Source organism: Alosa alosa, chromosome 22 (assembly GCF_017589495.1).
Source record: "Alosa alosa isolate M-15738 ecotype Scorff River chromosome 22, AALO_Geno_1.1, whole genome shotgun sequence".
Lineage (NCBI taxonomy): Eukaryota > Metazoa > Chordata > Actinopteri > Clupeiformes > Clupeidae > Alosa > Alosa alosa.
Genome location: NC_063210.1, coordinates 1,433,164 through 1,454,956, shown reverse-complemented (window position 1 = coordinate 1,454,956; position 21,793 = coordinate 1,433,164). Strand labels below are relative to the sequence as shown.

The window sequence follows — 21,793 nt, the reverse complement described above, 5'->3', positions numbered from 1 at the left end:
AGAAGCAACACCTTGCAAAAAATGATAACAATAGGCCTAGGCCTTTAGATGGCTCTGCTCCTGCCTAGATTCGAACTCAGAACTGTCTGAAAGTTGCAGACCTGTTCTGGAAATATGTGCATTAACCCACTCGACCGTCAGACAACGCTATCTGCTTCGAGTAGGCCTATTGGGTAGGACTGTAGCCTACTGGTTGCTGTGGCAGTCTTGAGTGACTGAATTCGTTTTCCTTTGTCATATGAATGCTGTCATTTTGTTAACATTACTGTTAAGGAGATGCTGTAGGCAAAGGCTATATTTCAACCTCGTTAGTATAGTAAAAAAAAATCAGAACTATTCACAAGGTTTTTGGGCAGCATATTTATGTTCTGTTAGCAAGCGAACTTCTCATGACTACCGACAAAGTAGCCTACTGCCAGCTGACGAAGCACTCATTTTAAAACATGAGAGACAGGCACTGTACAATCAAGAAATCTTGCCACTGAATCCAAAACTATGTTTAACATTATGTACAAAGCGTAGTGGACTAGCATGTTGCAGGGGCTGCTAAAAACACAGAGAAACGCACTGAAAACTCTGCCAATCACAGCCCTTGCTGTCGAATGCGCCGTCTGGTTCGACCGTGGAACGCCACAGCGGACTATGCTGCCCCCAAGCGGCTGCAGTTGTACTTGCATTTCACCCAGCTGCGTGAATCACCTTGATCGTGAATGAAGTGTCAATTTTTAACTGGGACCCACTGTAACAATGAAGTAAAGTTGTCCTTTGTGGAATGGGGAATCACGGCTATTTCTGTAAAACAGCAAGAGTAGGCGTGGTAGACCAACTGAATGCAAATTTACATATGCACCCACGTGTGACGGCTCCCACACACAGCTGCGTGCATCGCGTTGCTGGAGACGCATCCCATTCACTTTAAATGGGCTCACGTGATCCGTTGCCGAACTGAATTGTGGGTCCGTCGCGTGGCGTTTTCTCCCGCTGCTCGTTGAGGAGTTCAGCTGTTGCTGCACCGACAGACGGCAGCGGCCAATCAAGCCAATCTACGGACGGCACCAACCAATCACATTACGGTTTTACTGCAAGTCATTTGCATAGCTACCGTCGGGAACACCCACTGGAATGCGTTGACGGAACGCAGCTGTGTGTGGGAGCCGTGAGTGCTTCCTTTCCTCGGCACGCAACGTCATTAAGAAAGCGATTGCCACTGCAAATATGCACATAGTATGATATACCTTAATATTATAGTTGAAAATACCTTCGAAAACTTGCCCCTCCACTTCCAATCAACTACAGTAGGCTATTCATCAAACGTCTATCAATAAAATAAGCAAACAATGAGTACCTAGGCCTATGTTAATAATTATAAGGCTATCACAATTAAAATAATAACCATATGGTAGTAGGCAGACTATCTGTTTTGTTTTGCGAGCAAATACATTTAGCAAATAGTTTATAAATGGAATAAAGCTCCTGAAAAATTAGCACAGAGGTCTGATGTGAATGACAGCTAGCTGAACCAATAAGACGACGATAATTACTATTAGAATTAACTTAGCTTGGCTGTTAGCCTGGTCGGGACCAGGCTAGGTGCAGAGAATAAATCCCCATGGTAATTTATGTGCCATCTCTTTTGTGAAACCAAGTCAAGTCTAAATTCATCCAGGATAACCTAAAAATCCCAGCTTAATCCCTTATCTAGGTTTTGTGAAATACCCCTCCGGACTAGTATGATGCTCCTGCACGCACGGACAATTCAACGCAGGTTGGTATTTATAAGCAGCCCCCTGCGTAAAATTGTGCGCCGCACGCGCACGGTTTTATAAATCAGAATATTTCCGTGCATAGCCTACGCAGATTGCAAGGTTGGGGCGTAGGCTACACAATGTTTTAGGATGGAATCTACGCTCACTTTGGCTATAGGCTACCATCAGTGGGTGCTGACTAAAATCCATTAGTGAAGCAATTTATACATTTTAGCTCTTTTTGAATGTAGCCTAGGCCAACTTGAATAAAGGAAGAATAAGCAATATAATAATACGCAATTTAGCCGTCTCCCTGACATAAACAACTTCAATTAGCCAAGTTAGGAGGTAAAGGTAAAAAAATCCTATTTGTTGTTGTATATTGTTTAAGTAGGTAGAGCCTTTGTGTCATGGCCATTGACCTCATATGATCACATTTTTCAATAAAAATACATAAATAAATATTAATTAATATTTCTTTAAAGTGATTAAAATGGCTGACCTTGTGGTGAGAAAAGATTTAACACCGACATCTTAAGTCATGTGGATGTGGCATGGTTGCATTCCCTCTTACACGAATGGGGGCACGGCTTCCCGGGGGAAATCAGACCATGGAAGAAAAATGGAGTCAGCAATCTGTGAGTAGGCCTATCGTCCATACCATTCAGCCCCAGTTATTAGAGACCCCGTAGCCCAGGCCTACTCTAAATCAATTCAATTAAAAAAAAATGTTGCTGCTTTCGGCCACAGACTAGCCTGGTTTTAAAGTAACAATGACTTGGAATGCTGTGTCTACTAAAAACTTTAGTCACCGAGAGAAAACAAATTCAAGCAGCAAAATCACTGTCGCGTATTTCATATAATAGCCTATAGCCATTGGTATCACATTCTGAATATGCAAGGTTTGTAGGCCTACCATGTTTCCTGGCGATGTAAATTTGCCAACGCTAGCAGGCAACTTTCATACTATGAACTGGTCAGTTAGGTCGGAGTTGTAACTGCGTTTTCAACTTAACCTAGGCTATCTGGGCACAATGGCACACCTAATCGTCAGAGTAGGATATGCAACTATTTGGTTAACTTCAAGTGAGAAGGATGAGACTGTTGGTGGTAGCCTATCTTCTTGGTGACGTTTGATAGCGAAAAAGAAGGTTTCATCCAGTGCTCAGCCAGTCAGGCCTTGGCTGCCGTCAGGTGAGCAACTTATTTTGTGGTCATCATGAGTAAAGATCAGAGGCTTTACTTTTAGGTTAGCCTACATCAGGGGTGTCAAACTCGGCCGGTTTGTTGGAATGAGAGCTTGTGGGGGGCCGTCATGGTCATTATAATTTTTCTGCATGTGTATCAGAGTATCATTTGATGATTTTATGAGCAAACAAGTACAAATAATGTACTGCTGTCATATACTGGTATGGCTCTTTCTCTCTTGAAATGTCCTACTTCCATGTTAATTTTTCCACTTCTTCCTTCCTTCCTGAGGATGGGTAGTGCTAGGTTTAATCAGTTTATCCATTATCATAGAGATATATACACATTGTTGAAGACAGCTGGATGTGAATATCTTTTTTTCTAATTTTCCCTTCCTACCTAAAACATCTGGGGGGACGTATGAAACCTGCTGGCGGGCCTGATCTGGCCCCCAGTCCTTATGTTTGACACCCCTGGCCTACATTATGCGGAAAACTTAGGCTGCAACACTTTTTCAGTGTACCCATGTCAAACATGAACTGATAGGTGAATGTCAATAAAACTTGTAACGTTAGTTGCCAGAGATTACGGAGCCTAAGGCTGTATGATGTCAAAATTTATTGATAATTAAAAATCACAAACAAGTCATTAGTCAAGTCAGTTAATTAGGGCGTTATCGAAAAATATCAGACAGATATCAGAATGTTGTGAAGGACCATTCAAGTGAATGGAGCATTCTGCAGCATTATGAAGAGCCATGTAATGGGAATTTATGCCACAGAACTAACCTGGGGGGTATTTAGTCTAGTTGCATCCCCCATAGGGCCAATAATAAACCCATAAATGTTGAGTACCCTAAGGTTTTATGGCAGAAATGTCATCTATAGGCCTAGTGGATGGAATTCAACTTGGTTACTAAAAGTTGCACTTTGGGAAATTTGCATAATTAGCATGACATAATTAAGGCGAGACACTACAGGTGAATAGGGTAAAAATGTTAAATTATAGCTATCACCATGAAACTTCCTCAGTTGAGTAAAATGTATTTCATCGCATATTTTTTCTATTTTAATGTTTAAATATGCAAATGAGGCCCTCATTAAATATGCGCTCATTTGCTAACAAACAAAATCAGATTGTGTGATAAAGCCAGGCTCAAAATGATTTTCCAAGGGAAAACACGTATATTTGGGGGTCTGAGTTGGTGAAAACCTTTAAGGAATCAGGGGCCGTATTCACAAAGAATTTTAAGGCTAAAAGTAGCTCCTAAGTGGCGAATTTAGGAGCAACTCCTAAAAATAATGGGCGTGTCACTCCTAACTTTAGGACTCCTATTTTTTTTCACTAAAAGTAATTCACGAAGTATTTTAGACCTAAAAGTAGCACCTAAGTCTGGGACAGCTTAAAAGAAGTCAAGAGGACTCCTAACTCACTAAGACCTATTCACAAACAGCTTTTTGTGGCATTTCACGTTGCAATGTTTTGAAATGGTATGCGGCAACAGGAGCTTCCAATCACGAGGGAACAATTTTGCTTTGTAGCCTAGGCATAAAAGGGATGCTATAACGCCACCAACAACCACCAAAACTACTCATTGTTAACATGTAAATTAAATGTAATGTTTCATTGTGAATCAAATAAAAAATTTTCTCCTCTTTGCAAACGTAGGCATATGGTGACAGATTAATTTAATAATGTTGCAAAGATACTGCATCAATCCGTAGGCCTATGTTTCGTTAGGCTACTAAGCTATTTGTTTTGCCTTACTCTTAGGCTAGGCCTTTTTATTCAGTTATTCATCATCTTCCGGCCTTTCTCGCAGACTACTTGTGTAGCGACGATTCTCAGACCTGTCACCTGTCACTCATCATCGTAAGGGAGGTGTTTGGAATCATTCCCCGTTACAATCATCAGCCAATCAAGGTGGTCACTTCAGTCAAGCTCGTGCATGAGTAATGACGTCATCCATAGTAACTAAGACTCACTCTTAGTTTAGGAGTTGTCATTTTTCCTTACTAAGAGTAGGTCTGAAAGGCTTTGTGAATAACTTTTAAGAGAAAACTCCTAGCTAAAATCTTTTAGTGCGATTTAGGAGTACTCCTAGTGGTAAGATAAAAGGCTTTGTGAATATGTCCCCTGGTCAGGAGGCAGTGTTGACCTATTACACCATTCCAGCCTTCATCGTGCCCGTATGAAGCAAAGGATTGATTTTATTGAAGTGGTTAGACTATAAGGCAGGTGTTGCAGTGAAATGCCCAACAAGCTCTTTAATTTGCACCTTTTGCACCTTCACCATGACACTCACTCTCTTGAGCACCTCACCATGCACACAGAACTACAGGCCCTGTATCTATCTATCTATCTATCTATCTATCTATCTATCTATCTATCTATCTATCTATCTATCTAATTAATCATAGGTAGGTGTATACAGGCAGGCATACTTTGTAATGGCTCAAACTGGCCCTGAGAAGTGGGAGTCCTGCGTATTATGCTTCGTGGGGTATGTAGAGACAGGAGCTGTAACCACGGACGGATTAAAGAATTGAGTATCCATTGCAAAATAACTATATACAGCATGCAAACACACAGAAACGGACAAGAACTATATACAACAACTACAGTTAAGAACAAAATTATTAATCCCCTGGCAAATATTGATGTAATGTTTGATTTTCTCTTGACCAATATGTTTGTTCTGACTGAAAATGACATTGCCAGATGCCAAAAGGTTGAGTTTAACAGGTGTGATGTTACGCAAGTACCCGGATCTCGTTATATGGGCAAAGATAGTCAAGTTTAGTCATAGTCAAGTTTATTTATATAGCACAATTTAAAACAACCTGTGGTTGACCAAAGTGCTCAAATAAATAAATAAATAGATAATATAAGACAAAATAAATAAAGACACAAAAAAGCACAACAGGAAAATAAAACTATTCAAAATATTAATTACATTCCACACTTCATTTAAAAGCCATTGACAGCATATGTTCTTTTAACTTGGCTTTAAAAGCACCAATAGTTGGTGTGGATCTAATGTGAAAACTTGGGCCCAGCTACTGAAAAAGCACGATCACCTTTATTTTTTAGATGACTCTGAGGTACTGAGAGCAGTAGTTTATCTGAGGACCTCAGAGTTCTGGGAGGGCAGTGAAAGTGTACAAGCTCACGTGTATTGGGGAGCTAGTCCATTTAAAGCTTTAAAGACAAAAAGAAGAATTGTGTAATCTACTCTAATTTTCACTGGTAACCATTGCAGGGATTTCAAAACTGGAGAAATAAGTTATGTTGTGTCTTTTTAGACTTGGTGAGCAGCCTTGCAGCTGCATTTTGCACCATCTGAAGTCGGGATAGAGTGGACTGAGTGACATCAAAATAAAGAGAGTTACAGTAGTCCAGGCGGGATGAAATAAAGGCATTAATCAATATCTCAAAGTCTTTGAAAGAAAACATAGTTTTGGCTTTACTTACGATTCTAAGGTGGTAAAAAGACGACTTGACAACAGCATTAATCTGTTAGATGAAGATGACAGCTTTTTTGTAGGCAAACTTCATAGGTCTGTACGAATAGGATTGAATCCGATTGATCAGGTGGGTATGAGCTGAAATTCAAAATCAATTAATTTCCTACCCCCAATCAATATATTTAAATAACTAAGCTAAGAAAGGTTTCGCCGATTAAAATCACTGTGGTGTTGAGGTTTTACATTTTTTTGAGAAGGTATTAAAAAAGGTATTATAAGGTATTGAATTTCACTTCAGGATTTCTGTATACCCTGAATGTTAAATATATACACTGCATATCTATATTATTCTTACTACAGTACTATTATAATGTTACTGCTACTACACTGCACATATCTGTACATGTTGTTCATACATTGTTCATACTCCAGTACATAAACATATTTATTCTGCTCTTATAAGGTTACTGCCAATACACTGCACGTATTTATATTTAATTTATATTACTGTAAACCACCTTCTGTAAACCAACTGTATACTACTGTCTACATTGCCCTCTATATTTTGTCCTGTCTCGTCACCACCTGTCACCATACTTTGTATATCACATTGCACTTTTCTGCTTTTTTGCATTTCTGGTTGGACGCAAACTGCATTTCGTTGTCTATGTGCTTGTACCGAAGTCCTTTTAGGGAAGTCCCTCCACTTGGCGGCCATATTGCAACGCTTTTTGGGCACTCATCGGACATCCTATTCGGCAGAAATGCGTGTGCGCAAGGCTTCACAACACCAATCTTGCTCCAGCAGCGAGTTCACAACACATGATTGGCACGATGTCTTCACAACACACCATATGATTGGATCAATGTATTCACATCACACCACATGATTGGCTCAATGTATTCACATGTCGACGTTTTGCCGAGGAAGGGGTGGGATATGTGTAGACAACGGCCATATTGGCGTTACAAACTAGCCCCATGCATTTCTATGGAGGATTTTTTGAGTGCTGTGTCTCTGCTTGTACTCAATGACAATAAAGTGCGCAATGACAATAAAGTTGAATCTAATCTCTGTCTATGTAGGCTACTCTCGTTTTAAGTGGCATATGCACACCAGCCATGTTGCTGCATCTGCATAGCCTAATATCCATATAACATGTCCCGAACTTCCCGATCACAAGTCCGCCTCTGAATATGTGTGATCACTTTCAAACTCGAAGGAAATTATGGTCAGGGCAGTCTACCTACCAATAAAGTCGAAACTTTGACTTTTGAACTCATAATTACGACTTTATTTCTCATAATTATGACTAAATCTCATAATCACAGCTTAAAATCTCATAGTTATGACATGTCGTAATTATGACTTTTTATCTCATAATTACGATTTTTTTTATCTCATAATTATGACTTTGAATCTCATAATGATGACTTCAGAACTCATAATAATTATGACTTTAAATCTCATAATTTTGAGTTTTAACCTCACAAATATGAAATAGTTTGTAGTTTGAAAATGGGCTTCCATACGTTACTAACCTACCAGTCCTTCTTTTCGCCTGCATGGATGTGCGATTGAGTGCGCATCTAAATTTAACATGCAACAACCTATGATTTCTAAGAGGCCTAGACAGGTTCATTTCTGACATTAGGCTACTACTAGACTGACTATGAATGTATTATTTATGTTGTAAGACATGTAAAAAAGAAATGAATGACACTGGCACTACGCACAAATTCATCATTTCAAAACTGAAAGGGCACTACAGTAGGTTTTATTTTGCCATCACTGCGAGAGAAGAGGCTTACAATATGGAAAAGTTCCCTTTGAGTCATATCGGCTCCATATCGGTTTCCTTAGCCTGTGCTACCCTACACTTTTCCACCAAGTTTTGTGAGAATTGTAGGTCTGTCGGTAGCTTTTGCGATATTGTTGATAGACATACTGCACTGCAGTTTGGTGCAGTAAATGGAAGCTTTTGATAGTGTATGCCACTAACGAAAAATGCGAAACCACCAGGACAAACCATTCAGGGGTGTACTCTCTCTGGAACCATCACTAGGCTACTAATTTGTGCGTTATTTATGTATGATTACGTTTACCAATTACCATTTCAGATGGCGGTGCTTATTGGTTTTCTGTAGTATAGCATTTTTTCTTTATTTATATATTTTTTTATCACCCCCCCACCCCCATTGTATATGGTAATTACGGCGTCGGAGCCTATAAACCATCAAGAAAAACATCTATTTGAGACGGGAAGGGAACATGCAGAGTAAGCCCAGCCCATCCCAGATATTATGGGAATTCGATTGAAACAGCAGTGATCTCACAAGCCTATGTTATGTTTTTTGTTGTAAAAGGTTTATGAAATGAATGATAATAAATATAGTAATACATTTATTTGTGTATTAAGTTTGATATTTTGGCGTTTAATTAATTGCCTTTTAGAGTATTGCTAAGAGTAAGACAGAGAAGCCTGACCTAAAAGCCTGTCTACATTGTCTACACTTCACAAGATGTGCCCACGAGGGACTAATGCATATGAAATAATTATGAATGATTTTTGTGATGTTTGTAGGCTACCATATCTCTTTTATATTACGTCAGTTTAGTGTCAGTATAACCACCAACACCATTGTCTCTTGCTGCAGGAGGAGGAGGGGCATGAGTACGTATCCTTTGCATCAGCATCCTCCCTTCCTCTGCTGACATCATCAGGGGAGAGTGAGCCTCCCTCACCCAGCCACTCGGTAGCAGCAGCAACAGCAGCCGCATCTTTTTCACTGGAACGACACACGCAGAAAAGCCTGTGTCAGTGGCTCAGCCATGGCTTGATCCCAGGGGGAGTACACTTTATGAAAACCATGGGAAACCAGGACGGCAAGTTAAAGAGAGCAGCCACCACAGGGGATGGAAATGATGGGACTGTGGACAATGGAGGCCTGTGTGATGCAGAGGGCAGCACAAAGAAAGGATTTCATGGGAAGAAGAATCATGGTAAGCACAGTAAAGGAGGAGAAACAGGCAAAAGGAAGGCCAAGTCAGAGTCAAAATCATCTGTGTTTTCAAACATACGCAAACGCAAGAACCTTAAAAAGGGCCTTTCTGCAAGCTCCAAAGAGGATATATTGGATTCACAGGATGAGTTGGACAGTGTTCAGTCACTGCGCAACAAAACCCCCAAGCTCAGCCTCTCAGGCGATGAGCTAGGACACTCTGATGCCGATGCTGAGCCACCCTGCCCGCCACCTAAGGAGAGCCAGTCAACAGTCCCTCCTGAAAAGGGGGAACAACAAAGAGGCAGCTCAGGGTCTGACACGGACATCTACAGTTTTCACTCTGCGACGGAGCAGGATGATTTACTCGCAGATATCGAGCAGGCTATTAGGCTCCAGCAGGGGGTCATTATTCCCAGCACTGAGGATATGCGGAGATGGACTAATGCCGTGGAGCTTAAAAAGACCACTGCCACCAAGACTGCTGCATCCCCCACCTCTGAAACAGAGCCTCCCCTGTTACATGAGGCTGAAAATGGGCTCTTGGCTGAGGTGGATATGCCTTCCCTGGTCATAGCAGAGAAGCAGCAGGAGGAGGGGGAGAGGTGTGTAACCTCTACGGCTGCTGTGAATGGAGAGCTAAGCAGTTCTGAGGCCTTTTGTGTTGTTCAGTCTGCACCGGTGGCAGCTGCTATACTCCCTCAAGGGACAAAAGAGGGAGAGGGCCTGTGTAGTGAGGATGTGACTGCTTCGCTACCACCCCCCACCACTACAAGCAACGTAGACAGGGGAGATGACAGCTTGGTTGCTAAGACAACCAGCATTAACAGCTTTCCTGACCTCACTGCCTCATTTGAGAGTGCAGTCGAGGCTATTGAGGAAGTTGAGGAGGAAAAGGAGCTTGATAACAGCCCAACCCTTACACCTCAACACTCTGAAGAGAACTCTGTCTGCACAATAAGTAGTCAGAGCCATAAGGACACCATCTTGGATGTGGAAAATATTTATGTAGGAAGTAGCATGGCTATCTCTGATCCAGAGGAACATGATGCAAATATTTTGGATACAGACTGTATTACTGTGGAGGAGAGACAGAGATTTGAGTCCCCAGCATTCAAGAGGCGGAAAAGCATAGTTTCAGATTCCCTGTGGTCTCAGGAGAGTCCTCTGGCTAGTCAGGTGCCCAAGTCCACACTGACAACACCTAATGTCTCCAGCCCACAGGTGAAACCTTATCCTCCTATCCATCCATACTACATTAGGACAACCACACGCCAGCTCAGTGGTTCAACCAGCGGTTCTCCTGCTCCTTCACCATCACACAGTCCCTTATTTTCTAGGCGTCACCAAGAGGACAGGCCAGGAGAGAAGTGGCATAGGAAACGGAAACGTTCTCACAGTATAACTGGTCCTATTAGCCGCTCTGCTGACTGGACTGAAGAACTGCAAAACCGTCCCTTGACTCCAAAGGCTGGGTCTGCTGACTATTTGGAATATAGAGGTTTGGAAGAGCGTTTGCATGGTGGCAGCCAGCCTTTGTCTACAGCTCGCCGATCCTCATGTGGTCAGACTTGCACCTTTCAAGATGTCTTCTCAGGTGAGCAGAGGTCATTTTATCAGCTTGAATTGTAGGTGTGGAAAAGAAATGTCACTCTGGATTGGTTTAAAAGATATTTGTCTTTGTGTAGGTTAGCAAGGACATGTGGTGCTTTGAGAGTGGTTCTAAATCATTGGGTAGAATATGAAATTAAAAAAAGCATAAAACCAACTGTTAAACCAACTGGCACTATATAAATGAATGAAGTTGAATGAATAAACAGTAGACATTCAAACCTTTTCAATCTTCTTTTTCTTCTTCAAAACTCTTCTTCAGTGATGCATATATGTAAGCAAACATGGTTTAATGGTTTGAAATCACTTGTAATAGTGTTTTTTATACACATGCATATGCTTACTTTTAATCAGTTTTTTTTAAAAGTAGTCATTCCCTAATCTCTATTATTTGCCAGAAGCTTCCAAAGAGACAGGTAGCCCATTTGATTAATCCTTTTCCATTTTAACACAGTTAATTTGTTTTGTAATGATTTTGTTCATGTGTAATCGGCGCCATTTATTGAATTTTTCCAGGTCGTACTTTATTGGAAAAGTTCTTCCAGCAGCAGGAGGATGCTCAGCCAGAGGAAGCAGAAAAGTTGTGCTCCCGTATCCTTGCCATGGGCCTTCTCTTACCCTTTGGCGATTGTTTCCGCGAACAGTATAGCAGCAGCACCTCTCAGATCACTCCAAAGTTCAATGTGAGTCCTTCTTGTTGTCACCTTTTTAGGTTTACAAGTCCTACTTATATTATGTCATGCAGGCATTTAGTATCCCTCTTGAGAGAAGAATGTATGTGAGAAGAATTTAATAATATCATATAGTTTGAGGTGCAGTTTGTTGATATTTCAGTTGAACAGCTAATTACACCCCTCCCCACTGAGTATCTGAAATAATATTTTGATTAGATATGATCGGATAAAGCTCGATCTGAGCTAGGGATGCACCAATACTGATATCAGATATTGGTCCGATAGTAACACTAATAACTGTATTGGGCATTGTTGACAGTGGGGCCAATCTATTAAACTCAATTTAATGTTATTATATATATTTTGCATCTACGTGCATGTAACATCATGTGTCATTTAATGTGCCAGTAGACCAGTTTATTTTGCTAGAAGGAGATCTATAATAGCATACAGAGAACTCAAAACATTTCCTGCTTTCTACACCAACAAGTTGTCTGGCTACTTGGTATTAAACATTATTTTGAAAATGAATGTATTGGATTAGCAGGTTACCACAAGGTACCTATATTAAACATAGAAAGTTTACACATTGTTTTGACAAGATCACTAAATCTCATGATAATACTATCAATTAACCCCTGACAAATACATTTGTCTTGGTTGTAGTGGAGTGTCCATGTTTAGCCCCATAGTGGTGCGAATACAAAATTCAAATAAGAGAAAAGTGTATTAAGTCTGGAAATATTAAAGTTAATAAAATGTTAAAAAATTAAAAAATGTTGCCACATGTTACTACAGTTAAATCTAGAGTCAGCAATTGCGCAGGAACTCACTTTATTTATGTTTATGTATATATTTAAATTTATTAGCTGATGCTTTTGTCCTAAACAACACACAATGGCTCTGTTCGAAACAATAAAAACTGCTGCCTTTTAAGATATCTAACTGGGGAGCGAGGCAGCAAGTGCGGTTTGAAAAATTAAAAAAAAGATATCTTAGAATTACCCAAATAACAGTCATTTTTGAAGGCAGCATTGATGCATCCTCCATGCTCCCTACTATCCATAATTCCATAAGCAGCAACGTCTGAATCAGCTGTGAAAAGTAAACAAAGATGGCGGATGACACTGGTAATGGCTGCTGAATCTGTTGAAATGTGATTTGTTTGACATTATTTTGCTTAGATTTGTCAAGACCTAGCCAGAAATAAATACTGTACTATCTGATTATACCATTGACAGCCTCTGGTCTTATATATGTGCCGTATGTTAAAAAAAAAATTCTACTGTTAGCATACTAGCTTCCATAAGCTAGTTTAGTTTAACGTACCAGCTTTTGCTAACATTATACCGTAGTGTTAGATAGATAGATACTTTATTGATCCCCGAGGGGAAATTCAGGGGGTCTCAGTAGCATACAGACATCACACGCAACATGCACTTACAGCAGAAATGGTAAATATAAGTATAACCAAACTCCTCTGTACAATAGAGACAGTAGGAGATAAGAAAAACTAACAAAACTAAATAATAAATATACTATATAAATAAATGTAAAAAATCCAGTGTGCTTGAGGGTGATCAAGCATGAAACGCTTGTAGTGATAGGGCCTGTAGTTCTGTGTGCATGGTGAGGTGCTCAAGAGAGTGAGTGTCATGGTGAAGGTGCAAAAAGTAGTCCAACAGTAGTCCTTTAGTTATGTGTGCATGGTAAGGTGCTCAAGAGAGTGAGTGTCATGGTGACCAAAGATTCTAGAGTGCTACACTCATTCTTAAAAGATGCATTCAATCCGAAGTCATGTCTAGTGAGACAGCTCTCTATTTAGGCAGGGAGGCAGTGAGTCCCTCCCTTCCGTTCCGAACAAAACTCACCAGCAAGGTAGCTCACCCCTCCCTTCAGTATTCCCAGACAAACTCCATGCATGGTTTTGTTTTTGTTTGGGGGACAGGCTGCCCCCACTTTCTTTGTTTCCTGTTTTCAGAGCCTGGGCTGCCTACACAGACCGTTTTTTTTTTTTTTACAGTGTAGCCTACTCTACAGAATGGGCAGCTAGTGGTCGTGAGGAGATGATTGCTGAATGTGACAAAAATGTTATGGGCTTGAAATCGCGTACAATCGCTGACTGCACATGTAAGGCAATAATTATAAAGTTCCAATCAACTGGAACTGTGACAAATTTGTCTGGACAAGCACCTAATCACAGTGAGGATGATGGTAAGAGAAACAAAAAAGGATCACTGTTGGAAAGTAGAAGTAGGGGTTCACCAAAGGGGTATACTACAAAGCAAGCTTACTGATGTATCTAGGGAACTTGGTGAGTAACTGCTGATCTCTAAAAGAACACTGCGCCGAGCTTCTCAAAAGGGGCATATTCTTGAGATCTGCAGTTACACCTGAGGTTACCTGGATAAGCCAGTAACCTTGCTTCATATTAGTAGTATAGCCCCAAATTCTCCATGCAAACAGCAAAGCTGCTGGATCCTTATTGTTTTTGTAAGGATTATTAGAGGCCCAAGCACAGCAGCTGCTGAAACCCTATTTTTCATTGTTCAGATTTTTCATATTCTTCTTCTCTGGTAAAAGTGGTTGGGCAGCAAAAACCTAGAAACTTAAAATTAGCAGGCAGGCTGGAAATGTAACTACTCAGATACAAAACTATGGGGTACTGCACCCTTAGGCAGGGCCGGTATCAAATTACATTTTTTGCACATATCTAAACAACGGCTTGGCCTAGAAACAATATTCTTTCACCGCTGTAATCTTGTGTCCTACTCTAAAAATGTAGTTTTTCCACAATATTCAAAAATTCTAACGTGAAGGGAAAACAAATTCCTCCTAGGCTGTTCAGTGGATTCCCCACAAAACCTTTACAAATACAGTCTGCAGTACTGACAAAATTGACTTTTTTGGATTTCTGTTTCAAATTTCCACATAACAACAGATGTCTAGGAAGTGGTCCATTATCACTTCATGATTATATTTTGGCTTGTAATGGTCTCCGTTTTACCAAATGTAATTTTATATCCATGGTGCAGGGGGTTAGCCACTCAGCATCCCATGTTTAGAGGTCTCCTGTCGAACCCTGGTCTAGGCTTGGCATTCTGAATGATGGTTGAAAGGACAGTCATACCATCGGGTATACATACGGGTCTACTTTAAATTATGCAAAGAAGTCCATTCTTAAAGTGAAACACAGCATACAGTGCTGTGGAAAAGTATGTGCCCCCTTCCCGATTTCTTGTTTTTTTTTGGATTTTTGGCTCATTCAAATGTTTCAGATCATCCAACTAATTTTAATATAAGAAGAAAGAAAAAGACCAAGAAAACAAAATGCAGCTTTTAAATGATCATTTCATTTATTAAAGGTTAAAGGAACCATATGTAAGATTGTGGCCAAAACTGGTACTGCAATCACTTTCAAATGACTGTAGAGCGGTGTAGCAAAGCAGCCCCAGACCATCACACTACCACCACTGCGTTTGACTGTTGGTATAATGTTTTTGTTGTGGAATGCTGTGTTAGATTTACGCCAAATGTAACGAGACCCATGTCTTCCAAAAGGTTCCATTTCTGACTCATCAGTCCACAGAATATTATCCCAAATATATCATCAAGATGTAATTTACAATTATGAGACAAGCCTTTATTTTCTTGCGTTCTTTTTGGTCAGCAGTGGTTTTCGCCTTTTGCCCAGTCTTTCTTATTGTGGAATCATGAACACTGACCTTAACTGGGGCAAGTGAGGCCTGCAGTTCTTTTAAATGTTATTCTAGGTTCTTTTGTGACCTGGATGAGTCGTTGATGCGCTCTTGAAGAAATTTTGGTAGATCGGCCACACAATCTTGATGTTAAGATTGAACAGGGCTGGCAGTAATCATGCCTGGGTGTGTCTGGTGAAGTTGAATCCAATTATCAATTAAATTTAGTTAGTTGGTTAATTTAATAACTAAGGGGGCAATTACTTTTTTACATGGGGCCAGGTAGGGTTGGATAGCTTTTTTCCTTCAAGAAAGGAAATCATCATTTAAAAACTGCATTTTGTGTTTACTCGGTTACTTCGGGTTATTTTTGTCAAAAAATAAAATTAGTTTGATTATCAGAAATATTTTAGTGTGACCAAAATATGCAAGAAATCGGGAAGGGAGCAATACACATACAGCACTGTATGTCAGCTGCTTTTACTAGGATGGAACAAGAATAATACACAGTCAAAGAAACAGCAAACTAGTTACACAAGACTATAAACACAAGTTTAAAATAATCAACCTTAATATTTTCTTTATAAGAATGGAAAGAGCAGTTGAGAAACATAATAAAAATAATTAATGTGTACATTTTCACTCAAAGTATAATAGTTTGCCCTATTAAGAGTTCATGTGCCATCAAAATAGTTATTTTAAAGGGATATTCCACCGTTTGGGGAATTACTCATTTTCCACCTCCCCTTGAGTTAAACAATTGTTTTTTACCTTTCTCCAGTTCATCCAGCCGTTCTGAGTCTGGCGATACCACTTTTAGCTCCAGCCTAGCATAGATGATTGAATCGGATTAGACCATTAGCATCTCGTCTGCTAGCATCACGTTTAAAAATGACTAAGACTTCCAGTAATTTTTCTATTTAAAACTTGTCTCCTCTCGAGAACAACGGACAATGAAACGTGGCGATTTTCTAAGCTGATTTGACATGGAACTATACTCTCATTCCAGCGTGATAATCAAGGAACACCATGGGCGCAGCAGCACAATGATATCATGCAGCATCTGAAAATATCCCCGTAGGCTAACTTCCAGCAACAAGGTTGAGCTGCAGCAGACAAATTGGTTAGTGATTGGATTATTACGACTGAATGAGAGTATAGTTCCATGTCAAATCGGCCTAGAAAATAGCCACGTTTCATTTTTTGTTGGTCTTATTACACTTTCTAACTCGAGGGGAGACAAGTTTTAAATAGAAAAATTACCAGAAATCGTAGTCACTTTTAAACGTTATGCTAGCAGGCGAGATGCTAATGGTCTAATCCGATTCAATGATCTATGCTAGGTTGGAGCTAAAAGTGGCATCGCTAGACTCAGAGAACAGCTGGATGAACTGAGGAAAGGTAAAAATCAATTGTTTAACTCAAGGGGCTCAGTGTTGTTTTCTGTGCCATTGGAAATACATTGGGAACGCACATGTTTGTTTATGCAGTTGTAAGAGTGTATATTGTATAGAATGTTTTAAAAGTCTGTCCATAGGGGGCACTATAACTGCAATATATCAATGTCAATATCAATTTGGAGCATTTATGCCTGGCCTTCTTTCTATGGCTGATCTTCATGAAACTTCATAATCACACATAGTACTATGTACCAAATATGAAAGAAATCGCGCATAAGGGGTCACCGATAATAAGCACATTCAATGTTTTAGCTCAGATCAACTGCATGCAAACCTATTTCCTCAGATTCTACATAAATTGCCAAATCAATTACACCTACAACTGTCAAATTGTAATATTCCGTAACTGCCACTTCCAAATCATTGTGATTGCTGCTGGGTTGTTGCAACTGCTGCCATGTTGCTTGGACCCCGTTAACTTCTCACATAATTGTAATGACCTCACCATACCTCTATGGGGTACTACAATAAGCACATTTACGTTTTGGCTCATATTTCAGGCCGCCAATGGGTTTTACCTCTGATTCCTTGGAAGCCCTAATCCAAGGCACCATACTCCATCCTTTTCTGTATGCCAAATTGTCCCACTATTTTTGAAAAACTGACAGTGAAAGTAAAACGAACTAGTCTTAAGGTTGTCCAGTCAGTTCTCACGGAATTTGGTACACACCATCTAAAGACACTGGCAGCCAAATTGGCTTTTTTGGATTTTGATTTGTTGCTCCGTTTCAAAGTTAAGCATCAATAAAATTTCAGGTCAATCAGGATGTGGCCCATTATGCTTTTTTTGCCTATATCTTCTCCTGTAAAGGACCAATTTTTACCAAACTTGACACACACGATAAGCAGAATATTCTCTGTGCAATTCAACAAATTGCAGTGTTCTGTAACCACACTTCACACACACCCACGTCGGTGCAAAACTACTTAAACCCCTTCAATCCCCACCTGGCTAGATTTATTTCCATTATCTTACAAAGCATGATTGTCTTTAAACAGTTTTATTCAAATGCTGGATATTCTTAAATTTGGCGTAAATGGTGACCTCTCCCTTTAAAACACCAACTTTATTACTCTCTCAGAATGACAGCATGACATGCAAAACTTTTTTTTTTCTTGCAATAATATGGCACGTTGTAGAAGCTAGTCAACTAAAACATGTTAGATCCAACTCTTCTCTTTTACCATCCCCTCAGGACATGTCTGAAGTTGGAAAATATAAAAAAAATTCTACTGAGGGAGTCAAAATGGTAATTTTGGTTTCACTTCATATGACCCTAATGGAAGGACAACCCAATTTTTATGATTGTGGCAATTGTATGTCACCCTGTATATAGCTTAAAAACATTAGATCTAACTTTTATGTTTATGCAATAACCAATCTTTTTGTTAATTATGAAGTGTCCTACATAGAGTTCTTATTCACTCTTTATGTAATACAATATGATGTTGCACTGGTTCAATGCTAGACAATGCTGTAATAACTGTAAGGAATTATCACTGCTTTTGATACTTACCTTTTTCCCTAGCAAGACCAGCTGTACACCTGGGCTGCTATTAGCCAGCCGCCCCACTCTTTGGAGGGATTCGAGGGCCGTCTCCCTGGACACCTTAAAACCCTTTGGCCTCCAGGCCGAATGGAAGCAGAAAAGCCAGGACTGAAGTACACAGAGGCAGGTGTGACAAAAACCTTGAACATACAGATGTTGTGGGATTTTTTTTTTGTCCCTCTTATGAATTCACTTTAATTTAATGCTTCATAAACTGCCTTCTTAAAGTGCCTGATTATTTTCCTCCTGATGTTTATAAACTGGGTATTTCTCCTTTTATACATGCTCTTATACTTGTAGAAGATAGTGAAGGTGAGTATTTTTAATTTTGTATGACCCACTGTGATCTGTTTTATCTGTTTTATTGCATACAGACATAATGCTGCTTGGCAACTTATAATACTAATAATGAAGAAATGTCTCTTTTATACATTTCTATATGATGACACAGTTTCTGGCATTTCTGATGCTTGCATGTTGAGAGATTTCAGGGAGTGTTTGTGGCTGATATCTCAGACATCAAGAATATTTAATTTATTTAATTATGTGCAGTATACATATTTTCACTGCATGTGGAACTAGGGAAGCCAGAGATTTTTTGTCATTTCATGTCACTCTCAATGACTCATTACTCTCTACTGGTCTATAATCAGTGCAAATCAAGAGGATTCCCTAATATCTTTAGTATTTATCATTGTCATTATACCTGGTGGTATTGTAGTTTGAAGCTCCATTGCTGTATTTACTTCACTATTGTAAGATGAAGCTATGTGGTAGAAATGCTGTACATGATGGCCTCTGATGATCTCGTTTAAGTGTGGATTTTGTGTGTCATAGAACACCAGGGGGGCCTTCTTGTTCTGAAACAACAGCAGCAGCAGGATATACAGGAACTGCAGGTACTGCACATTGTACTCTATTAAAGAAGTAAACTTGTATCAGATAGCTACGTGTTGATGACTTGAAATTACTCATATCTAGTGATATTACATAACGATAGCATATTGTGTGATAAAATGTCCTGTAGAGGGCAATATATTAGTATTTGGCATACCAGTTTATGCCAGTTATGCTGCAGCAGCATTTTGAATTATTGAATAATTCATTTATAATTTCAAGATAATAGTTAATCATATGATTATTTATAATAATTTAATAATTTCAAGAACATAATGTTCATTGTACATGTTCACACATGGATACCACAGATTCCATACATAATGGATTCCAATTGATGTCACTATATTAATGATTCATTATTCCCATCAGAGTGAATATCCGCTCATATCCAGCATTTTCCCTGAATGTATTCATGTTTTTAGACCAGGCTGTGGCGTCACTATACCCTTTTTACTTGAACTGCTGTGCCCCAGTAAAACCTCAAGTCTAGGATCAACTAAATTGCATGCGGAGTACTCATCACACAGATATCATACAGCACATCATGTGAATGAGCGGAATCTAAGCTTTCCAATGATATTAGCACCGTTGCTGTGATAAATAGTTTACGAGTAAATTAACATTGCATGAAATTTAATCACATTTGCATTCTGCACACAGATCTGCACGCCCATTACTCTAGGTGAAATATCTCACAAACTCTTTACTCAAACTGTGCATAGCAATAACCAGCAGATCTTACCGAATATGAGGATATAAAGCACACATCTGTACAATAAGCAGTTTCCAAGTCCAATCTGGTTTTGAAATTGCAACAAATTTCTACATGGTCTCTCTCAATTCTCATGTAAACTATTAATGTCAGTACAAACATTTTTGTAAGTTGCTTAGCCAGAGTATCCCACCATCATGGTTCTTATATTGCCAGATTCCAGACAATCCCACTTACACAGATGAATATATATTTCTTCTGGCATGCTTCCTAGTGACATTAATGCAAAAATATGAAGGAAAAAATCAAGACATTAAGACAAATATGTTTTTCTTGATATAAAGGCTGACATAAGAAATATATGAAAATATTATCACATCATACTTTCCTAGATATGGGTAGCCCAGACTGTCCTGAAAAGGGAAGATATAGCATGTATAGATGGTCAATTCAATGACCAAGTTAACCAGTTTATCTTCGATTAACTAGCTGAACAACACGGGTGACCACTACTGCATAATTTCATGGAATGCCAACATGTACACTATTCAGCAAATATGCTTTGTGGTTGTGAATTTATTGCAGTATCATCATAACTATTCCACCTGTGTGTGTATGGTTAAAATTCTGTGCAAAATAGTTTAGGTGTGTGGTGACATTTAGTTTCTTTAACCTTTTATACCTAACTATTTCCAGCACCCTTATGTTCACAAAAACGTTTGAGGAGATAGTTCTCTGTGAATGCTTGAGGCAAGCAGAAAGCTACAGTATATGTTCGTGAATGTCAACCTATGTTTACAAATCTGAATACAGCTTCGGTCTAGTCATGTGCATGAGTGCTTGATGTAACTTTTCAGTGGGGTATATAGATGCATACAAGAATTCAGGAGTCTTGTCTGAACCTGTAAGGTGGGTATCACACTGCAGGGGAGCTGTTGCTACAGCCTGCATTATGCTAGGGTTGAACTTGGTTCAACTTTTTGAAAGTAATGATATAGGGCTGGGCGATAAACCGAATATACTCGATATATTGCAGTTTGCTGTATGTGAGATACATTGAAGTGTATATCGCAAATATCGAGTATTTCACCACAGTCATTTTTTAAGTGCCAAAACTTTTTGTGTTTCGTGTCCCTATCTCTCTTAACATCTCCCCCTCCTTCTCAGTAACAACGTGAACAACGCACATCACACACTCGCCAACCAATCCTGAATAATCTATTCAGATGAGGGTGTGACATCTAGGTGTAGACGAGAAGAAGTGACTTTCAGTTAAACAGTGGCGGTAGCATTATTATTAAGTGTAGTGTTGTTCAACAATGGAAGCAGTTCTGATTTGGTTACACGAAACAAAATTTCGTCCATCTGACTCAAAACGAAAATGCAACCGTGTCGTATCAACCAACAACCGAACGACTCATAGACTGTATATACAGTCTATGGGTCGACTAATTAAAGGGATACCAGGCAAGCCTGATGCTTTTTCTCTACGAAGCTCCCCCTACCATCTGTACGTGTCGATACGTGTGCGAGCCCTCGCTCAGTCTGAAGCTCTTTTCCTTTTCTTTGCATCTTCCGTCAAGGGTTTTTGCTGCTTATTCGCTGGCTCTGCCATTATACACACGTTTGCAACAATCGCTGGGGATGCAGGATGTAAACTGATCCTGCTTCTCGCGTTGTCTTAGACTTTGTGAGACTGAAGGTCAGCGGGTAGGATACACCGAACTTGCAAGTGGGATATTCTTCCTACAGGCAGTAGGGGCGGGCGAGAGAGCCTTCGCCCCC

General features: G+C 39.6%; 1 protein-coding gene across 1 annotated transcript in view; it reads left to right on the top strand.

Annotated features, from left to right (window-relative positions):
- The first annotated feature begins 2,320 nt into the window (after positions 1–2,320).
- Positions 2,321–21,793, top strand: part of fmn2b (formin 2b) — a 42,275-nt gene continuing 22,802 nt past the window's right edge. Inside the window, 7 exon segments of the mRNA XM_048233391.1 lie at positions 2,321–2,383; positions 9,059–11,000; positions 11,531–11,697; positions 18,043–18,096; positions 18,376–18,523; positions 18,697–18,708; positions 19,234–19,295. Coding sequence (XP_048089348.1) covers positions 2,324–2,383; positions 9,059–11,000; positions 11,531–11,697; positions 18,043–18,096; positions 18,376–18,523; positions 18,697–18,708; positions 19,234–19,295 — 2,445 coding nt within the window. The 5' untranslated portion in view covers positions 2,321–2,323.